The 17,751-nt window shown below is 37.7% G+C and overlaps 1 protein-coding gene across 1 annotated transcript; it reads left to right on the top strand.

The window, feature by feature from the left end:
- The first annotated feature begins 6,987 nt into the window (after window positions 1-6,987).
- LOC121251075 (cyclin-dependent kinase F-1) lies at window positions 6,988-9,711 on the top strand. The gene is made up of 3 exons (XM_041150389.1): window positions 6,988-7,599; window positions 8,512-9,451; window positions 9,493-9,711. The coding sequence occupies exons 1-2, from the start codon at window positions 7,105-7,107 to the stop codon at window positions 9,448-9,450; spliced, it is 1,434 nt and encodes a 477-aa protein (XP_041006323.1). The 5' UTR covers window positions 6,988-7,104; the 3' UTR covers window position 9,451; window positions 9,493-9,711.
- Window positions 9,712-17,751: the final 8,040 nt, after the last annotated feature.

Consider the following 17,751-nt stretch of genomic DNA (forward strand, 5'->3'; position numbering starts at 1 on the left):
ATAAAACGTTGTCAAGGGTCTCATGTGATTGATTAAAGTCCGTTGCAATAATTGTTTCTCTTTTTCTTTTTAATTATTATTATTTGTTGGCAGATAATAATAATTATTATGAATAATTAGTGCCCAAACCTCAACAAAGGGGGGAAATGGCTCTAATTAATTAGGCTAAGGCTTAATTTGGATCTTTAACTCCTCTCAATTCATCTTAACTTATCATTACAATTTTTTTAAATTTCAACATAAAATATAATAAATAATTCAACTTTTTCAAATCCCAAAATAATAATAATATTAAAAAATAATATTCTAACAATATTTTATCATCTTAACTCAACTCAACTCACTTTAACATCTAAACACACTCTAATTTTTTTGTTTCTTGGCTTGACACGAAGAAATGGCACCATAAGAGTGATTTTTTAGACCGTTCATTGTCGGACTACTTTTGAGAGGTTTATAACTTGTTGGTAATAGTCTAATAGTACGGTTTAGAAGTGATTTTCATTCAACTTTAGCCTCATGTTTTTGGTGGAAAAAGTGTAAAGCTGTTAGTAAAAAGGGAGATCGAGATCAAGATTCAAAGGTGGAGCATAGGGCTGTAATCGAGCCGAGTCGAGCTGGTCTTTGGCTTGCCAAGCTCAACTCGACTCAAAATATTTGAGCTCGAGATTTTTTCTTATTCTTTGTTCGAGCTCGACTCGATAAACTAAACTCTCAACTCGAGCTCGAGCTCGTCTCACAAACGAGTTCGAGTCGAGCAGAGCTTGAGTTCGAGCTAGAATTATTTTTTTATTTTTTGAATAAAATTTAATAATTAATCAAATAAATAAATAAATAAAATAAAAGATCTAATATTGAATTTATACAACTAACAAGTAGAACATCTATTAAATTTTAAAATTTTAAAAAATTTACAAATAATTAATATCTAACTAGTTAATATTTATCTAAAATAACAATATATTATATGCCTACATATATTATTAATACATACACTTAATATGATAGCATATATCTATTTCATATATGGTTCTCACATACTAGTATATGAAATTATTAAATTTTATCGACTAATTATTATACAAATTATAAAATATACCTATGAAGTATATTCACTATATAGACATAAGTAATTAGATTACATATTATATATTTAATTATAAAAGTGATATGCTTATATTATTAGCTAATACATATATATATATGTATATATATAGGTGTATGTATATATTTATTAATATATGAATGAGTTTTAATCGAGTTGAGCTAATGAGTTGACTCGAGTATAAACGAGCGGGCCTTTACGAGCCTTAGCTGAGTCGAGTTCGATTTGAGTTTAACCGAGCGGGTACCGAGCAGGCTATCGAACAGACTAGTTCATTTACAGTCCTAGTGGAGTAGGACGACTCACTACAGCCATTTGCCTTGGTGACGACGCGTAAGTCCACATGCTTGAGAAAAATGGTTAATGGTCAATAAAAAATTTAACAATGGAGATCTTCCGATAAATATATGTGTAACCAAATGAGATCTAAGAAATGAAAAAAATATATTGAAAATGAGGTAAATGGTTTAAATAAAGGAGGATTGATCTTCTAGAAATCCCTCTCCAAAAATCTCTCTTGGAGAGGTCCATCTTGATTTTCGACACGCGCCGCACCATTTGATTTCTTGATCCATGCTCTTCAGTGCTCGACCACCATCATTCCTCTCGTACTGACAAATGTTCATGTATTCAAATTCGCACATCTTGTGTTCTATCCATCATTTTTTAAGCCCAAATAACGATAATAAAATTAACTATATGTTTGGGATTACGGAGAGTAATATAGTTTTTAACTTAAAATTTATAGTTGTAAAGTTTAAAGTAGTAAGCTTTACTATTAAAAATTTCTTCATTATTTAATAATCATATGCCTAAAGTATTTCCAAACATGTTAAATTTGTTTTGAAACAAATTAAAAAAACAAAAATTCTTGTTGTAGTCACCTAAGGGAACCGATGTGCAACTTGCGTCCAAGTGGGAAAATGAAACGAACCGTTTCATTCGTTTCTTCACTTTCATGGTTCCCCTCTTGTTTCCCCCTTTCGTTTCTCCCTTTCTTTTGCCAACGAGATTTCTCGAATACTCAGCGACCATCAGAACCCTCTTGATGACTTAAAACTCTCCCTCGACACTTTTTCAACTCAAATGTCTACAAACTTGGTGGAGTTGGTCTTGAAGAGGTGCAAGAATCTTGAGTTCCCTACTCATAGGTTCTTTCTTTGGGCTAAAACAATTATGGGCTTTGAGCATAATTTTGAGAACTATTAGATCTTGGTTGATATCCTGGGAAGTAGTAAGCAATTTGCTAAATTATGGGATTTTCTTTTAGAAATAAGAGTGACAAATCTTTTTCCTAGAGCTATTGTTGAAGCTCGGTTATCGCACAAAGAGGATCTGAAACCCACGGTGAATAGATCGAAGCTCCACGATGACAAAGACAACCTCCAACCCACAGTGCACAGATCGACGCTACAAACCCACAAAATTTGTCACTCTGTCAGTTACGCACGAAGAAGAGAAGCTCCACCCTCGAAGATGAAGAGAAGCGTCTGCAACCCAATGTATTTCTGAGCATTTTTACATTTTTCATCTGCAACCCAGTGTTCTCCCATAATGAATTGGATCTTTGCTGTCGATTTTTGCATCTTCTTTTTTATAAGAACCTGCAATTCCCATTAAAGGATGTTTTTGATCATGTTGCATCACCGATTCTAAGCCCTCCTTAAAGGATCCAGGAAATCTGCCTATAAATTTTGCAACTTCTGGCTGTGAAGAACTAGACCTTTGTAGTTTGCTCTCAAAATTATTTCAGTACTGCTACAAGTAGGTAGAAGTTGTGCCTATATGTGCACGATACTGATGTGGCATTTTGCCACGTCAGCTTTTATTATTAAGAAAAATAGAAGAAGAAGACGGACGCCAGAAGAAGAAAGGGAAAACACCCAGTGGTTTCGTTTCTCAGATCTCTTCCGCTTTTTCGTCTCTAGAGTGATTTTGTTAGTTGGTCGTCTCTCTCGGTCGGTCGTCTCTCTCAGTGTATCTAATTGCCCTTGCATTTTGAACAAAACCCTAAAGGGTTCTTGTTTAAAAAAAGAATCAATCGCTACTAGATTGATCTTACCCATTAGTTCTCTCTAGCACTCGTTCACCTATGATCTTACTGGAAAACTACATAGCTCAACGCTTTTTTTTTCCTGACTTCACAGTTTTCTTGTGTTTCTATATGTTGTGGCATATTTGGTGTTACATGAAAACATCATAGTGAAGAATTTTGTTCTTTGACAAATTTATGGAATCGATTCGGGGAGCTTCTAACGTGATGTTTGGATTATGTTTGCGCGATTTATTCTATGATTTTAAACTTGGGAGCAAATTTGGTGATGAAAACTTTAGGCTCTGAATTAAGAAGGGAGAATTATGGAGTTCTGAGTAGACTGTTTGGGGAGCTTTCGATGGTTAAAGTTTTGATTTTGGGATTGTTTTAGGGTATAGGGTTAGGTCTTTATATGTGGGTAATGTTCAGTTTGAGTTATTGTTAAGAGGGGGATGATCAATTTGAGGATTTGAGAATGTTGAGTGAATTGGGAAGGAGACCGATGCTTGGAGGTAACGAAAGATCATTTGGGGATGAGTTCAAGAAAGAGATAGGACTGTTGCTCCAAGATAGGACTGTTGCTCCATGAGCAGCATAGTCAGCAAGATGTTGATGATCTCGAATGTGAGCTTAATATTTATAGAAGTGGGTCTGCTCCTCCAACGGTGGAGAGTTCATTGAGTGTCGTTAGTGAGTTGTTTGGCGATGGTGGTGGTGCTACTTGCAGCAATGGTGGAGGCAGTAGCACCTTTTCAGATTTTTTTGGAAGTAAGAATGGAAATGGGTTTGCGTCCGAAGAAGAGGAGGGAAGGAATTAGAAACGACCATTTAGACTGTTGAAGGAGGAAAGGCATTCAGACTTAACTCGAAACGCATTGTTTCATTTAATCGAAACGGTGCGTTTCAACTCCATGTAGGACGTTGTCCGCAAGGCCTTTGTCAAAACCCCAAGTTTTGTGGCCCACAGCCAAGCTGCCAACCATGCCATGACAAGCCTTGATGGGCCCATGACTGATGCCCTGACATTGTCACTGACAAGGCTAGACAGCCTTACTGCCCATGCCTCGACACTGCTGCTAACATGCCCTAACAACCCTAAGGGCCAGGCCAAAACACTGTCGCTGACAAGCCTTGACAACCCCATGAAACTGTCACTGGCATGCCTTAACAACCCTACAACAGCCCCACAGGCATGCCATGGCCCCTGCCATGGCATGCCTAGGACAGCTCCACATGCATGCCATGACATGTCCAGGACAGCCACGCAGGCATGCCATGGCACACCCATGACAGCCCAGCCAGCGAGGTTAGTGGCTGCTCAGGCTAGCAGCGCGCACGCACGCCCAGTGCCCAGGCACCTTTCTTAGGCCATGCCAGCCCAACAACAACACAGCCCTAGCGCCCAAGCCTCTTGCCTGGGCCATACTAGTCAAGCCAGCTAGGCAGTGCGTGTAGCCCCAACAAGCAGGCCAGGGCCCAGGCCCATGCCTGGGCCATGCCAGCCACACCCTAGCAGCCACACCAGCCATGCCCGTGTGCCATGCCATGGGCCAGTCTAGGCCACCAGGGGCCTACATATGACACTAGTCATCATGGGGCCCACCCAAGACCTATTTTACAAATGGGTCTTTTAGGATTTTTCACTTATGTTATTGCTTTAAATAAGACATTTAGACATTTCATTTACATCTTTTGACAAATTTCTTTGTGGACGGTTTATTTGTTCTTGAGATCACTTTCGTGTTTTTGCACTTAGACTACTTAGGTGCAATTCGTGAATCCCAAGAAGAGGATCATCACCTTGCAATTCGTGAATAGTTGTTGATTCATTTATCCATCTTTTCCATATTTTCCATTCTCTATTCAATATCCAAAGTATCCATAGTTCTTATATTTTCTAATTTGTTCATATATTTTCTTGTGTTTTCTTACTTCACAAACACATTTTACGCCTCTATTTTTCCAATCCCATATTTCCCATAGTTTTCACTTTCCAATGTTATGGGAAAGTGAAAATTAGCCCTAGCTGAAACCCTAGAGTCCCACAAGGAAAGTCCTACATTTTAGGAATCCTCATCTCATCTTCTAAATCTAATCTCTAGAATCACTCAATCCTACCAAAAACCTTCATCCTCTTGTCATATCCAAATCATATCTTCTATCTTCAAATCCCTAAATTCTATGAATGACCATAGACTCATTCAAACACCACCAAATCCTCATTTCCAAGCCTTAGCCGAATTCCCATCATCCCTAAATTGTCTCCAATAATTTAGGAGTCATAGCCTCACTCATCCACATTCTTTCAAACCCTAACAACTCATCCTACACACCAACCCTAAACACCAACCCTAATCCAACTCCTCCCAATTTCGTAATCCCCCTTGCCCACCACCCAAACCCCAGCCTAACTTACCATACCAATCCTAAACATCACCCAAGTGGCGCCAACACCAAGAACCATCATCAAGTCGTTCCACATTGCATCAAACACACAAATTCATCACTTAGATCACCCCAACTGATCATCATCAATTTCACCACTAAACATCATACCTCTATCAACCTAAGGACCCTCCATTGGATCAATCCGTTCAAGGCCAAGCAAGTTAGCAAGAATCATTCAGTCATCACAAGGTAAGACAAGCTAGCAAATCCTAATGTTTAGGGACTAGACCGAGGTTCCTAACAGCCTTCTCTCGTGTGCCTGCGTTTAGAGTTTTTCAAATTATTTTAATTTCATTTTTTTTTAAATTAGCCAATGTGGCACAACCGATTGCATCACGGTTACGCAAGGCCGATTGTCCATAAAAGAACTCTTAAAAAAATACTTTGATGTAGAAATAATATAAAAAGTCATTTGATTTTTTAAAAATTATGATCATATCCTTGATAGAAATCAAATCTTATAATCAAATAACAATAAAAATAGTCTAACAGGATTTTTAGGAAGAAAAATCCCTTCAACGATACATAAGTGCAAAAAGATCCTTTTAGAATAAGACCAAAGGGTAAAGTGATAATTATCTAAAAGTTATATAAATATTTTTACTCATTGACAGTTTTATTAAAATTGTAACTACATTTTGCATTATCCGAAAAAAGACGTTTCGAAAAAGCATGTTTTTCTTTTAATATTTTTCCTCAAACGTAGTTTTGAACTTATTTGAGATTAAAAAAATATTTTAATATGTAACAACCAAACAATCTAATTTTATTATTAAAGAGTTTTTAAAATTATTTAAACACTTTTTAAAACCCTTAACACAACTCCAAATAGATCCTAAAGGCGTAGTCCACTATCTAAATGAATGGAGAATATATAAAAATGATTTATGCAATGTATAAATTTCGCATCGCCTTTTTAGAAAGGCGAGATAAATATGAGATTTACATCAAACAACAAACTTTTTCATGCTTTTTCACACTCGAATCCACTTTTCTTAGAGGGAATATGTAAGGCATACATTTTTTAAGATTATATTTGACATTATTTATTTATAAATATTCATCTCAAAATAATAATTAGAAAAAAAAATTAATTAAAAATTATATAAAAACAAATTTATAAAGTGAAATGATTTGATTTGATGATATTATAAAATTATGATAAATTAAGCAGAATGAATACATAAGATTGAGTTTACGAATATACGCTTGATCTTAAATTTATTTGGATTAAGAAGTGATCTCAATTCATATCATCATAATTTTTTTAAATTTATATATAAAATATAATAAATAATTTAATTTTTTTAAATTTAAAAATTAATAATATTAAAAAATAATATTTTATTAATTTATCTCCCCATCCAAACGGACAAATTACCGCAATTGACTAGAAAAATATTAGCAATTGCAACGGCATTACACAGGCTAGGAAAATAGATATATACGGGCAATACAGCTGATGCTGTGCTGCACTCCCCAAACCGTAGGCTCGCCCTAAACCCTCACTCGTAGAATGGAGTCCCACCAACCGACAAAGAGCTGGAGCATCCATACCCGACCCGAAATCATAGCCAAGTACGAAATCCTGGAGCGCGTTGGGTCCGGCGCCTACTCCGACGTCTACAGAGCCCGAAGGCTCTCCGACAACCTCGTCGTCGCTCTCAAAGAGGTCCACGACTACCAGTCGGCGTTCCGCGAAATCGAGGCCCTCCAGATCCTGCGCAATTGCCCAAACGTCGTCGTTCTGCACGAGTACTTCTGGCGGGAGGATGGGGACGACGACGCGGTGCTCGTTTTGGAGTACCTGAGGACGGACTTGGCCACGGTGGTCAAGGAGGCGAAGAGGGACGGTCGTGGGATTGGTGTTGGGGAGGTGAAGCGGTGGATGATCCAGATTCTCTGTGGACTGGACGCTTGCCACAGGAACATGATTGTGCATCGGGATTTGAAGCCCTGTAATTTGTTGGTTTCGGATGATGGGGTGCTCAAGCTCGCAGATTTTGGCCAGGTAATGTAAATGTCATTAAGGTGGTCAAAGAAGCGTGCTTTTTTGGCGTTTGTTCGGTTGATGAGAAAGGAAAAGAAATGGGAGAGAAGAAATTGTCGTTTTTGCTTGATTGGTTTGGGCTGGTTTTGATCGAGATCTTAAATCTTTATATCTTTATCTAAATTCTTATGGGCTCGCGTCAAGTATTTAATTCACCGGTAGATGGCATTAGGAACTTCAATTTTCTCTTGATGTGTTTTGAGTTTGGAACTCTTTTGAGATGGTGAATTAGGTTTGTTATTTTTATTTTTTATTTTTATTTTTATAAGTAAGAATCTTTATTTTTTATTTATTGTTATTGTTATTTTTTATCATTATGAAAGACTCAGAGGCTGGAAAGGAGCCCCTTGTTAGTTGGCTTTTAATTAAAGAAAGCTTTGCACGTTGCTTCATTGCATTTCAAGAAATGCCTTTGCGCATTATGGTGAATCAATGACAATTGGTTTCTACAAGCACTGGCTGAAAAGAAATGGACTTGTGGTGGTAGTCATTATAATTTAGATTTAACAATTACAATTTCACCGTTGCAGTTTGAGGTCCAATTTTCCAAAATGAGAATGATGTTTGCACAAGAATTATTCTTTTTTCTTTTTCTCGAAGAGTTATTATAGATGTAGGGGATAGTATGGGGGATGGGGTTTCATGCTCATTTACATCGTGATTCCTTGGTTTTTTGTTGAGTTTTGAGTCTGCTGCTTATCCCTCAGTTTGAGGGTTCAAACATTTTAGTTCCAACAGGACACTATGTTGGAACTTATACGTTCTCGCATTTGGATGTAATTGGTACTTTCTGCAAGTATATAATCTTTTGAATGAAGCTTTTGTTGTCATTTTGTCAAGGTCTGAAATGTTATTAGTTGACTCTGATTTCAGGCAAGGATACTCCTGGAACCTGGATATGTTGCTGCCTACAACGGCCCAGCTCTTTACGAACAAAACCCTGTAAATTCAGAAAATACCTTTCGTCCACCTGAAGGTTTTACAGAAACACACAATTCATGCCAAGAGGCATATGAAATACAAGAGCAGGGAACTATAAGTAAAGAAGAATATTTTAGACAGTTAGATGAGGTCAAGGCTAAAAAGGCCGTAGATGAAACTGATAAGGAAACAAATTTTTATGATGGGAATGCATCTTGTCTTGCAACATGCTCGACGAGCGACATAGAGGATGATCCTTTCGAGAGTTCATATTCCTATGAGGCTGGAGAGGGTGGAGATAATAGACAAGGTTGTCTCACATCCTGTGTTGGAACTCGTTGGTTCAGAGCCCCCGAACTACTCTACGGATCCATAGACTATGGTTTAGAGATTGATCTATGGTCATTGGGTTGCATATTTGCTGAACTTTTTACTCTGGAGCCCCTTTTTCCGGGAACTGCTGATATTGATCAGCTCAGCAGAATTTTTAATGTCTTGGGAAACTTAACTGAGGAAGTATGGCCAGCTTGTTCTAAACTTCCTGACTATAACATGATTTCATTCAATAAGGTCGAGAATCCGATTGGTTTGGGAGCATGCATGCCGAACCTCTCCCCTGACGAAATCTCTCTGGTCAAAAGACTTGTCTGCTATGACCCAGCTAGTAGAGCCACAGCAATGGAACTGCTCCGTGACAAGTTTTTCAGTGAAGAGCCTCTTCCGGTTCCTGTATCTGAGTTATGGGTTCCTTCGACCAGAAGTGGGCAAGATGAGGACACTCCTGGAGGATGGTACGAGTACGATGAAATGGGTTCAGATTCTGATTTTGAGGACTTTGGCCCTGTTAATGTTACCAGCACTAGTACTGGTTTTTCCATACAATTCCCTTGAGATCAAAGGGCAGTGAGGATTCTCTTGAACAATTCCCTTGAGATCAAAGGGCAGTGAGGATTCTCTTGATTTATTCAATTTTTTGGTGGTAATTTGTATAATTACATATTGGAAGATCATAATTTTGTTTTGACTATTGAAAGGTAACTTTGAAGTATATTGGACTGCTGAAAATGTTGCCTGTTTATGCAATACAGATTTTTTCTGCTCTTGCCTGTGAAATGTACATAGAGGATTGCAATGATATTTCTTTGTTCAAAATTTTGTGCAGCAAGTATTGAATGCACTTCGAATACTTATATGCTGCTAGAATAAACAGGGAGGCACATGTGGCTTTCCCTACTAGAAAAAGGTCAGTTCTCTATCTCTGAAGCTCCCAAAAAGGGTAATATACTCGTACGCTTTCTTTCTTTCTTTTTTATTTTATTTTTATAATTCTATTTTTTAAATAGAAGGCGATTATAAAAAAAAAAAAAAAAAATAGATTTCAAATAAAACTTATTACATTAGACCTTTCGGTTGTATTAGCTGATTGTGCCTGTCGCCACTTGTCATCCTTCCTTTTTTCTTCCTGCAAGCAATTAATATTATAAACATTTAGGTCTCATTTGATTACACAGATGAGATAAGATGAAAGTTAAAAATTGAATAAAATATTATTAAAATATTATTTTTTAATATTATTTTTATTTTAAGATTTGAAAAAGTTGAATTGTTTATTGTATTTTATGTTAAAATTTAAAAAAGTTATAGTGGTTAAATGTAATAGATCCTCTTATGAAAATTGTAGAAGATAATAAAATCACTTCGAGGGATAGATGCTTCAGAAAGAGAACCAAAGAAAAAGAAGAAAAGAACTTTTGTAATATTTCATATCATTCCTGAGAGAGGTTATGCAGGTTCCTTAAATGTCAGAATTTTCCAACGGAATGCTGACACACTAAAGGCCAAAATTTATTACACAACAAGAAATAAAAGGCAACGTGAAAATAAGATAACAACTGACAAGATAACTGGGCATGGCTCAACAAGCTATCACTAAAATTAACTCAACTAAGCACACATAAGCCCACAAACTCTTCAACGAGTCCACGACAGTGAGTCCATGACGCCTCTACAGCCCATAAGTCTTCTTTTAATCTTTCACTTCACTAAACTTCTAAGTTCACGAACTAAGTCCCAAAGTACACTAAGCTCCCCTTCTATGTATGCCTGGTTTCTTGCACTGGAAATCCCTAGATCCGATTTTGACAATTCCTCCCCCCTTAAAAGACCTTGCCCACAAGGTGAGGGTAAGAATCTTTCATCTGAGTATAATTCCCAAGTTACTTCGTCATCCACTTGGCCTTGCCATCGAACAAGTACCTCTACACGGGCCTAGTTCTTTACCTTCTTCAGGCGCTTATAAAGGATCTTTTTTGGTTTGGGCTTCAACTGTAAGGCCGTGACCTTGTTCCCAAATTTCTTTTTGAGCTATGATACATGAAATGTTGTATGAATTTTTTATGTGGATGGCAGATCCAAGCGATATGCCACCGTACCAATACGCTACTGAACCTGAAATGGGCCAAACAAACATAGTGAGAGCTTTAGATCCCGACGTTTGGACACTAAAATCTAGTGGTAGAGTTGAAGCCGCATGTATACCCAATCTCCCACCCTAAACTCCTGCTCCTTCCTCCTTAAGTCAGCGTACTTTTTCATGTGTTCATGTGCTCTTGTTAAGTTATGTTTGAGTAGTTGAAGTATATGCTCCCTAGATTTGAGATCCCTGTCCACTGATTCTGTGTTAGCTGTCCCTGTTACATAACTGAGAACACGTGGGGGTGGGTACCCATATAGGGCTTCAAAAGGGGTAAGTTTGGTGTAGACATGAGGGATAGAATTGTACTATCATTCTGCTAAAGGCACCCAATTAGACCAATCCTTAGGCCTATCCCTTGAGAAATATCCGAGGTAGTTTTTGAGGGTCTTATTTACAGCTTCAAACTATCCATCGGTAGGTTGTAGATAAATGCATTTGGACCCCCTGTAGGCTTAGAAATTCCTTCCAAAAGTTGATGGTGAAGATGGGCTCTTGATTAGACACCACTGACTTAGGCAGCCTATGTAGCTTGAACACATGTCGAAGGAAAACTTATGCCACTATTCTAGCTGTGTACGGGTGCTTAAGGGGGTTAAAGTGACTATTTTTGGTCAATTTGTCCACTACCACCCATAGGGTGTCAAGTCCCTTAGAGTTGGGCGGGCCATCAATGAAATCCATGGTGACATGGGTCCAGGTCGAGTGCTATCCACCTTGACCCTCTAACATAGGTCACAGTTCCTTATAAATTGTTTAACCTCCTCCTTCTGTCCAGGCTAGAAAAAATCCTTCCTAACTCTGTGTATAGTTTTATCATAGCCAGACCCTCCCCCCCCCCCAGAGTTGCTATGTGATAGCTCTAGCAATTTCTTCTTGAAGGTGGGTTGGTTTGGTATATACAGTCTCCCTTAATACAACAAGTCCCCTCTTAGAGTATAGTATGTTGGTAACTCTCCCCTTTTGCCCTGATCTATTAAGCCCTTAAGCAATTCATCATTCTCGTAGGCTCCCATCAACTCATCCATCCATTGAACAGTAGGGAAGGTAATTAGGGCTAGTGAACATTTTTCCTCATCCCACTTTCTAGATAATGCATCTGCTACTTTGTAGTGGCCCCCTTTTTGTATTCCACCATAAAATCATAACCAAGGAGTTTGGTTATCCACCTCTGCTGAGCAGGGGTACCCACCTTCTGATCTAACAGATATTTCAAGCTCTGTTGATTAGTCTTGACTACAAATTTTTGTACCAGCAAGTAGGGCCTCCACTTGAGTACAATAGAGATAAAAGCATAGAGCTCATTCTCATAGGTAGACATTAAGAGAGCTCTCCCATTCGGTGTGAAAAATGAGATTGGCCTTCTTTTTTGCATGAGCACTGCCCCAACAACTCCTCCCGAGGCATTACACTCAATAGTGAAAGGTAGTGTGAAGTCTTGTAAAGCTAGGATTGGTGGCTGCGTAATAGCTTGCTTAAGCCTTTCAAAGGCTTTCTTCCCCTCTTCTGTCCACTGAAAATTATTCTATTTCAACATCCCTGTTGGTGGGGCAGAACGCCCCTGTACCCTTGAATGAACCCCTCAGCTCCTTTATGTTGTGTGGTAGTAGCTAGTTCCTCATGGCCTGTAGCTTGTCTGGGTCAACCTTAACCCCTTGGTGAGAGATCAGGTGGCCCAAGTAGGAGATCTAAGCACACCCAAATTTACATTTGGTGAGTTTGGCATAAAGCTGGTTCTGCTGTAGAGTTGTGAGAGTGGTCCTTAAATGCTCCAAATGTTCATGTTCAGGCTTGTACACCAATATATCATAAAACAAAATAAGAACAAATTTTCTTAAGTAGGGCTTAAACACCTCATTCACGAGGCTTTGAAAAGTAGATGGGCCATTGGTGGGCATGACAAGAAATTCGCAGTGGCCCTCATGAATCCTAAAGGTTGTTTTAGGCACATCTTGAGGTTTCACTCGAATTTGGTGATACGTTGACTTTTGGTCCAATTCAGAAAATGCAATTGCACCATGTAATTCATCTAAGAGCTCCTCAACCACAGGGATGTGAAATGTGTCTTTTACTGTCACATTGTTCTACCCCTGTAGTCCACACAAAGTTTTCATGTTCTATCAGATTTTCTCACCAATAGGTCAGGGGAGGAGAAAGGACGTTGGCTAGGCTGGATTACCCCACTATTTAGCAGCTTCTTCACAATGTTTTTTATCTCATCCTTTTGAAAATAGGGATATTGATGAGGCCTGAGGGAAATGAGTTTGGTTCATGGAAATAAGGTTATGGTATGATCATGGGATCTTGGGGGAGGTAACCGGTTAGGTTCTGAGAATACTTCCTGAAAGTTCCTTAGTAGTTGTTGAATTTCCTGGGAGGGCTCACATTCAATTCTGTCTTCTTTAGTATTCTCTTCTTCTAACAATTGTAAAACTACCCCCTTGGATTCCATCTTATTAAACATGTTCAGGAACCCTGCCTCGATTAATTGTGTTGCAACCAAACCTTTGAGTTGTACTGGTTTACCCAAGTAGTCAAACTCCATACTTAATTCTTCAGAATTCCACAGAATGGGACCTAACTCCCTTAGCCATTGTATGCCCAACACTATATCACAACTTGCTAGTACCAGGACAAACACATCAATATAAAAGCAAGTATCCTAGACAGTCACTTTAATGCCCTTGCACTGTCCCTCACTATGGACTAAATCTCCATTAGTTACTCTGACTCTCACTCCTTCAGTGTTATTAATAGGGATATGTGTATTATTAAAGACCCCTGGATCCAAAAATTTGTGGGTGGATCCTGAGTCTATAAGGATGGTTATCTATCTTTGCCCAATCCTTCCCTTGACTCTCATGGTTTTTGGGTTAAGAGACCGTGTAATTGCATGGAGGGATATTTCTAGCTTCTCTAACAAGTTACTCCCTTCGACAACTTCCTTCCCTTCCCTACTCTCCACTGGTTACAGAGAGTTTTCTTTTTCCAGCTCCCTCTCCCCTAAGACTTCCTCAAGTAAGTAGAGCTTAGGACTTTGACATTTATGTCTTGGCCCTCGCTTAGAGTCACAATAGTAACATAACCATTTTCTCTCGTCTTTCATCTGTTGTTGGTTGATCTTTTGGATGGGTAGGGTTGACTTTGGTGGGGTAGGGTTTTTTAAGATTCTTGGTTCTTGAGAAAAAAAAAATGGTGCTGTTTTAGGGTATTTTTTGTGCAGGTTCAGGATTTCTTCTTGGATCTTGGATAAACTGTAGGTTGCTACCAGTGTAAGGGGTTAAACATCCTCACAGGGAGTCTTATGTCATTCTTCAACCCACTTAGGAAACAACTGAGCTTGTTAGGCTCAGACAATCCCCTTAGCCTATTTGATAGGGTCTCAAATTTGGCTTTGTATTCCTCTACAGTCCCACTTTGTCTAAGTCTAGTTAAAGACTTCATGGGGTCATCATAGGCATTTGGTCCAAACTTAACCCAAAGTGCCCTAACCAGTGAATCCCAATCTGTTAATTGCCCTAATTCCTCCAAATCTTGAAACCAAACAAGAGCCTTACCTTCCATATAAAAGGAGGCTAATCTAACCTTGTGTTGTGGCAGTGTGTTATGAAAGTTAAAGAAATTATGTACCTTATACGGCCATCCCTTGGGATTATCTCCTTGAAAAATAGGAAACTCCAAACTCACTGTCCTTGTTTGGACCTTTCCCCCATGTGTACTACCCCTGTCCTCTCTGTTCTCTCCTCCATATGAGGATTCTTCCAGATTGTAATTTTGATTTCTTCTCTGCATTTCTGTTGTTAAAGCTGCTAATTGTAAAGTAACAACTTCTAATTGTCTTTTCAAGGCCAACATCTCGGTCTTCAAGGTTTGATTCTAGGCATCGGAAGTCTTCTTGGGCACTTCAATTTCCTTTTTTAAGGTCGTCCTGGAGCTGTGTCAACCTAGTCCCATCTATCATAACAATGTAGCTATCTATTACTTATTTTCACAGAACCGGTTCTCTAATACCAAAGATGTAACAGATCCCCTTATGAAAATTGGAAAAGATAATAAACTCACTTCGAGGGTGAGGTCCTCCAAGAAGAAAACCAAAGAAAAAGAAGGAAAGAATTTTCATAATATTCCAGATCATTCCTCAAAGAGGTTATGCAAGTTCCTTAAATGTCAGAATTTCCCAACAGAATGCTGACACTCTAAAGGCCAAAAAACACTAAAGGCCAAAATTCATTACACAACAAGAAATAAAAGGCAATGCGGAAATAAGATAACAACTAACAAGATAACTAGGTCTGGCCCAATAGACTATCACTAAAATTAACTCAACTCAGCACGCATAAGCCCATGAACTCTTCAACGAGCCCACGATAGCGAGTCCATGACGCCTCTGCAACTCATAAGTCTTCTTTTAATCTTTCACTACACTAAACTTCTAAGTTCACGAACTAAGTCTCGAAGTACACTGAGCTCCCCTTCTATGCCTAGTTCCTTGCACTGGAAATCCCTAGATTCGATCGTGAAATTAGATGAAATGAGATGAGATAGTTTATATAACCAAACGAAGCCTTAAGATAAGAGGTAGAGGGGAGGGGTGGAGATCTAACAACTGAGTCAAATTAAGTTCCACAAAGTTGCAAAAAGAAAATAACATTTCAGAAATGGACCAATAGATTTGTCCTGAATGCTCTTTCGGTACAAAGCCTAAAGAAGAGCCATCCAGATTAGTGGTTTTTTTGTATTGCTGGGTTGCGTTAGAAAAAGGAGTATGATATAGTTGTTGCTGTAAATGAGAAGGGTTCAGAAAGGGGCGTACAATGACTTCAGTTTTGGAGGAAAGCGATAAGAAAAGGAGACAGCGAGGGTCAAACCTGTAAAGCATAAGAATCGGTACAGACGCCTGTGTTGCACACGATGATTGGTTAGTAGCTCTAATGGTCGCATCTTGGAGAATAGTAGTCGATAAGTTAAACGGTGGGATGCATATTGTCGTTGAAGAGTTGGAAGCATGGGGCACATGTGATTCATGCACGACAAGGGCAGTGCATGAGACTCACACATCGATCCATTTTCTACACTGCCTATTCTACCTTAAAGATCAGTGGGTTTGAGTTTTGTTGGCAGCACGAGTGCAGCCAAGAGGTGATCTCGGAGAAACAGGTCAAACTTCCTCTTTGTTAATCTCTGAAAAAAAAATTAAAAAAAAAAGGCAAGAAAGTAAAATTTGACCGAATAAAGATGTCTAACAAAGGAAAAAGACAGTAGGGGTGTAATCGGTCCCTTTTTTTTTTTTTTTTTTTTATAACCGAACCGGTATACACTAGTTTTGAAATTTTAAGAATTGATATCGGACCCATTCACTACCTAAACCGAAACTTTTTTTTTTTTGGTTTCGATCCAGTTTTTTCAGTTTTACGAATTATCTATGTTGTAATAGTATGATGTTGTAATTATACATCCTAGTATAGTATTGAATTTAATTATAATCTATATAAACTTGACTCTTTATATGAGTATATATGATGAAGAGTGGCTATTTATATGTTAGAATTTCATGTTCTATTAATTAGCAATTTAACATATAATATATATAATATAATATAAAAAATTATAAATATATATATGTATATCAATTTGGTAATCGATTTTCAATACTGATTTTATAAAAACCAGTACCACACCTATCCTTAAGAACGGGTACCGCACCGAACTGCTTAAAAACCAGACAAACTTGTAGATCCGGTCCAACTGATTTTTCAATTTTTTTTACACCCCTAGAGATAAAAAGGGAGGGGGGGGGCCTCTTAGAGATGGTCGGATGGCTGGGTGGATCGGTGTGAGAAAAAAATCCCTTAACACTACTATAATTGTGTTCCTCCGCTTGTCATCCTTTTATCTAGGAGTGTAAATTTAAACCAGAAAACCGTACCGGACCGGTTGGTCAGGTTTTGAACCGATCCGGTCCGGAATCAGTTCTTATATTATGAAAACTGGCCAGATCCGGTCCAGTTTCGGTTCCGTAGTTTTCGGGACCGAACCGGACCGGTTGGAAAAAATATATATATAACAATTAATTTTATATATTATACAAAATATTTATATATATATATGTTTTATATATAATATATAATTATATATTAAACTTTTATATATAATTATATATCATATATCATATATAAAATAATTTCATATTATAATTTATAAATTATAACATAAAATGTTAATCTTAAATATGAACATTTGTAATTTTTTTGATCATATGTTATTAATATAATTATATATAAGATAATGTTATTAAATGTTATTATAATTTATAAAATAAAAATGTAATCTTAAAGATGAAAATTTAATTGATCATATGCTTTAAACATAATATATATATTAAATTATTAATAATATTTTATCATAAGAAATAACACTTTATTATATATTTTTTACATGTTAAAAAAACCGAAAAATCGGACCAGACCGGACCGTAAACCGGAGGCATCCGTTTATGAGAGTAACCGGAACATAATCGATTTTAAAAAATACAAAACCGGTACATACCGGTTCGATCTTAGATTTTGTCCAAAACTGGACCGGACTGGACCGGTTACACCCCTACTTTTATCCAGTCGTACAAAGTAGTTTCTCAACCAAAAACACACAAGGAAAATATAACCTTTTTTTCTTCCCAAACAAAAAAAGAAAGGTTTTGTGATATTAAACAAAATAAGAAA

This window comes from Juglans microcarpa x Juglans regia, chromosome 2D (genome assembly GCF_004785595.1).
Source record: "Juglans microcarpa x Juglans regia isolate MS1-56 chromosome 2D, Jm3101_v1.0, whole genome shotgun sequence".
Classification (NCBI taxonomy): Eukaryota; Viridiplantae; Streptophyta; class Magnoliopsida; order Fagales; family Juglandaceae; genus Juglans; species Juglans microcarpa x Juglans regia.

Coding starts and splice junctions, on each gene's coding strand:
- LOC121251075 (XM_041150389.1), top strand. CDS start 7,105: ATGGAGTCCCACCAACCGACAAAGAGCTGGAGCATCCATACCCGACCC. Junction 7,600..8,511: donor AGCTCGCAGATTTTGGCCAG/GTAATGTAAATG, acceptor CTCTGATTTCAG/GCAAGGATACTCCTGGAACC.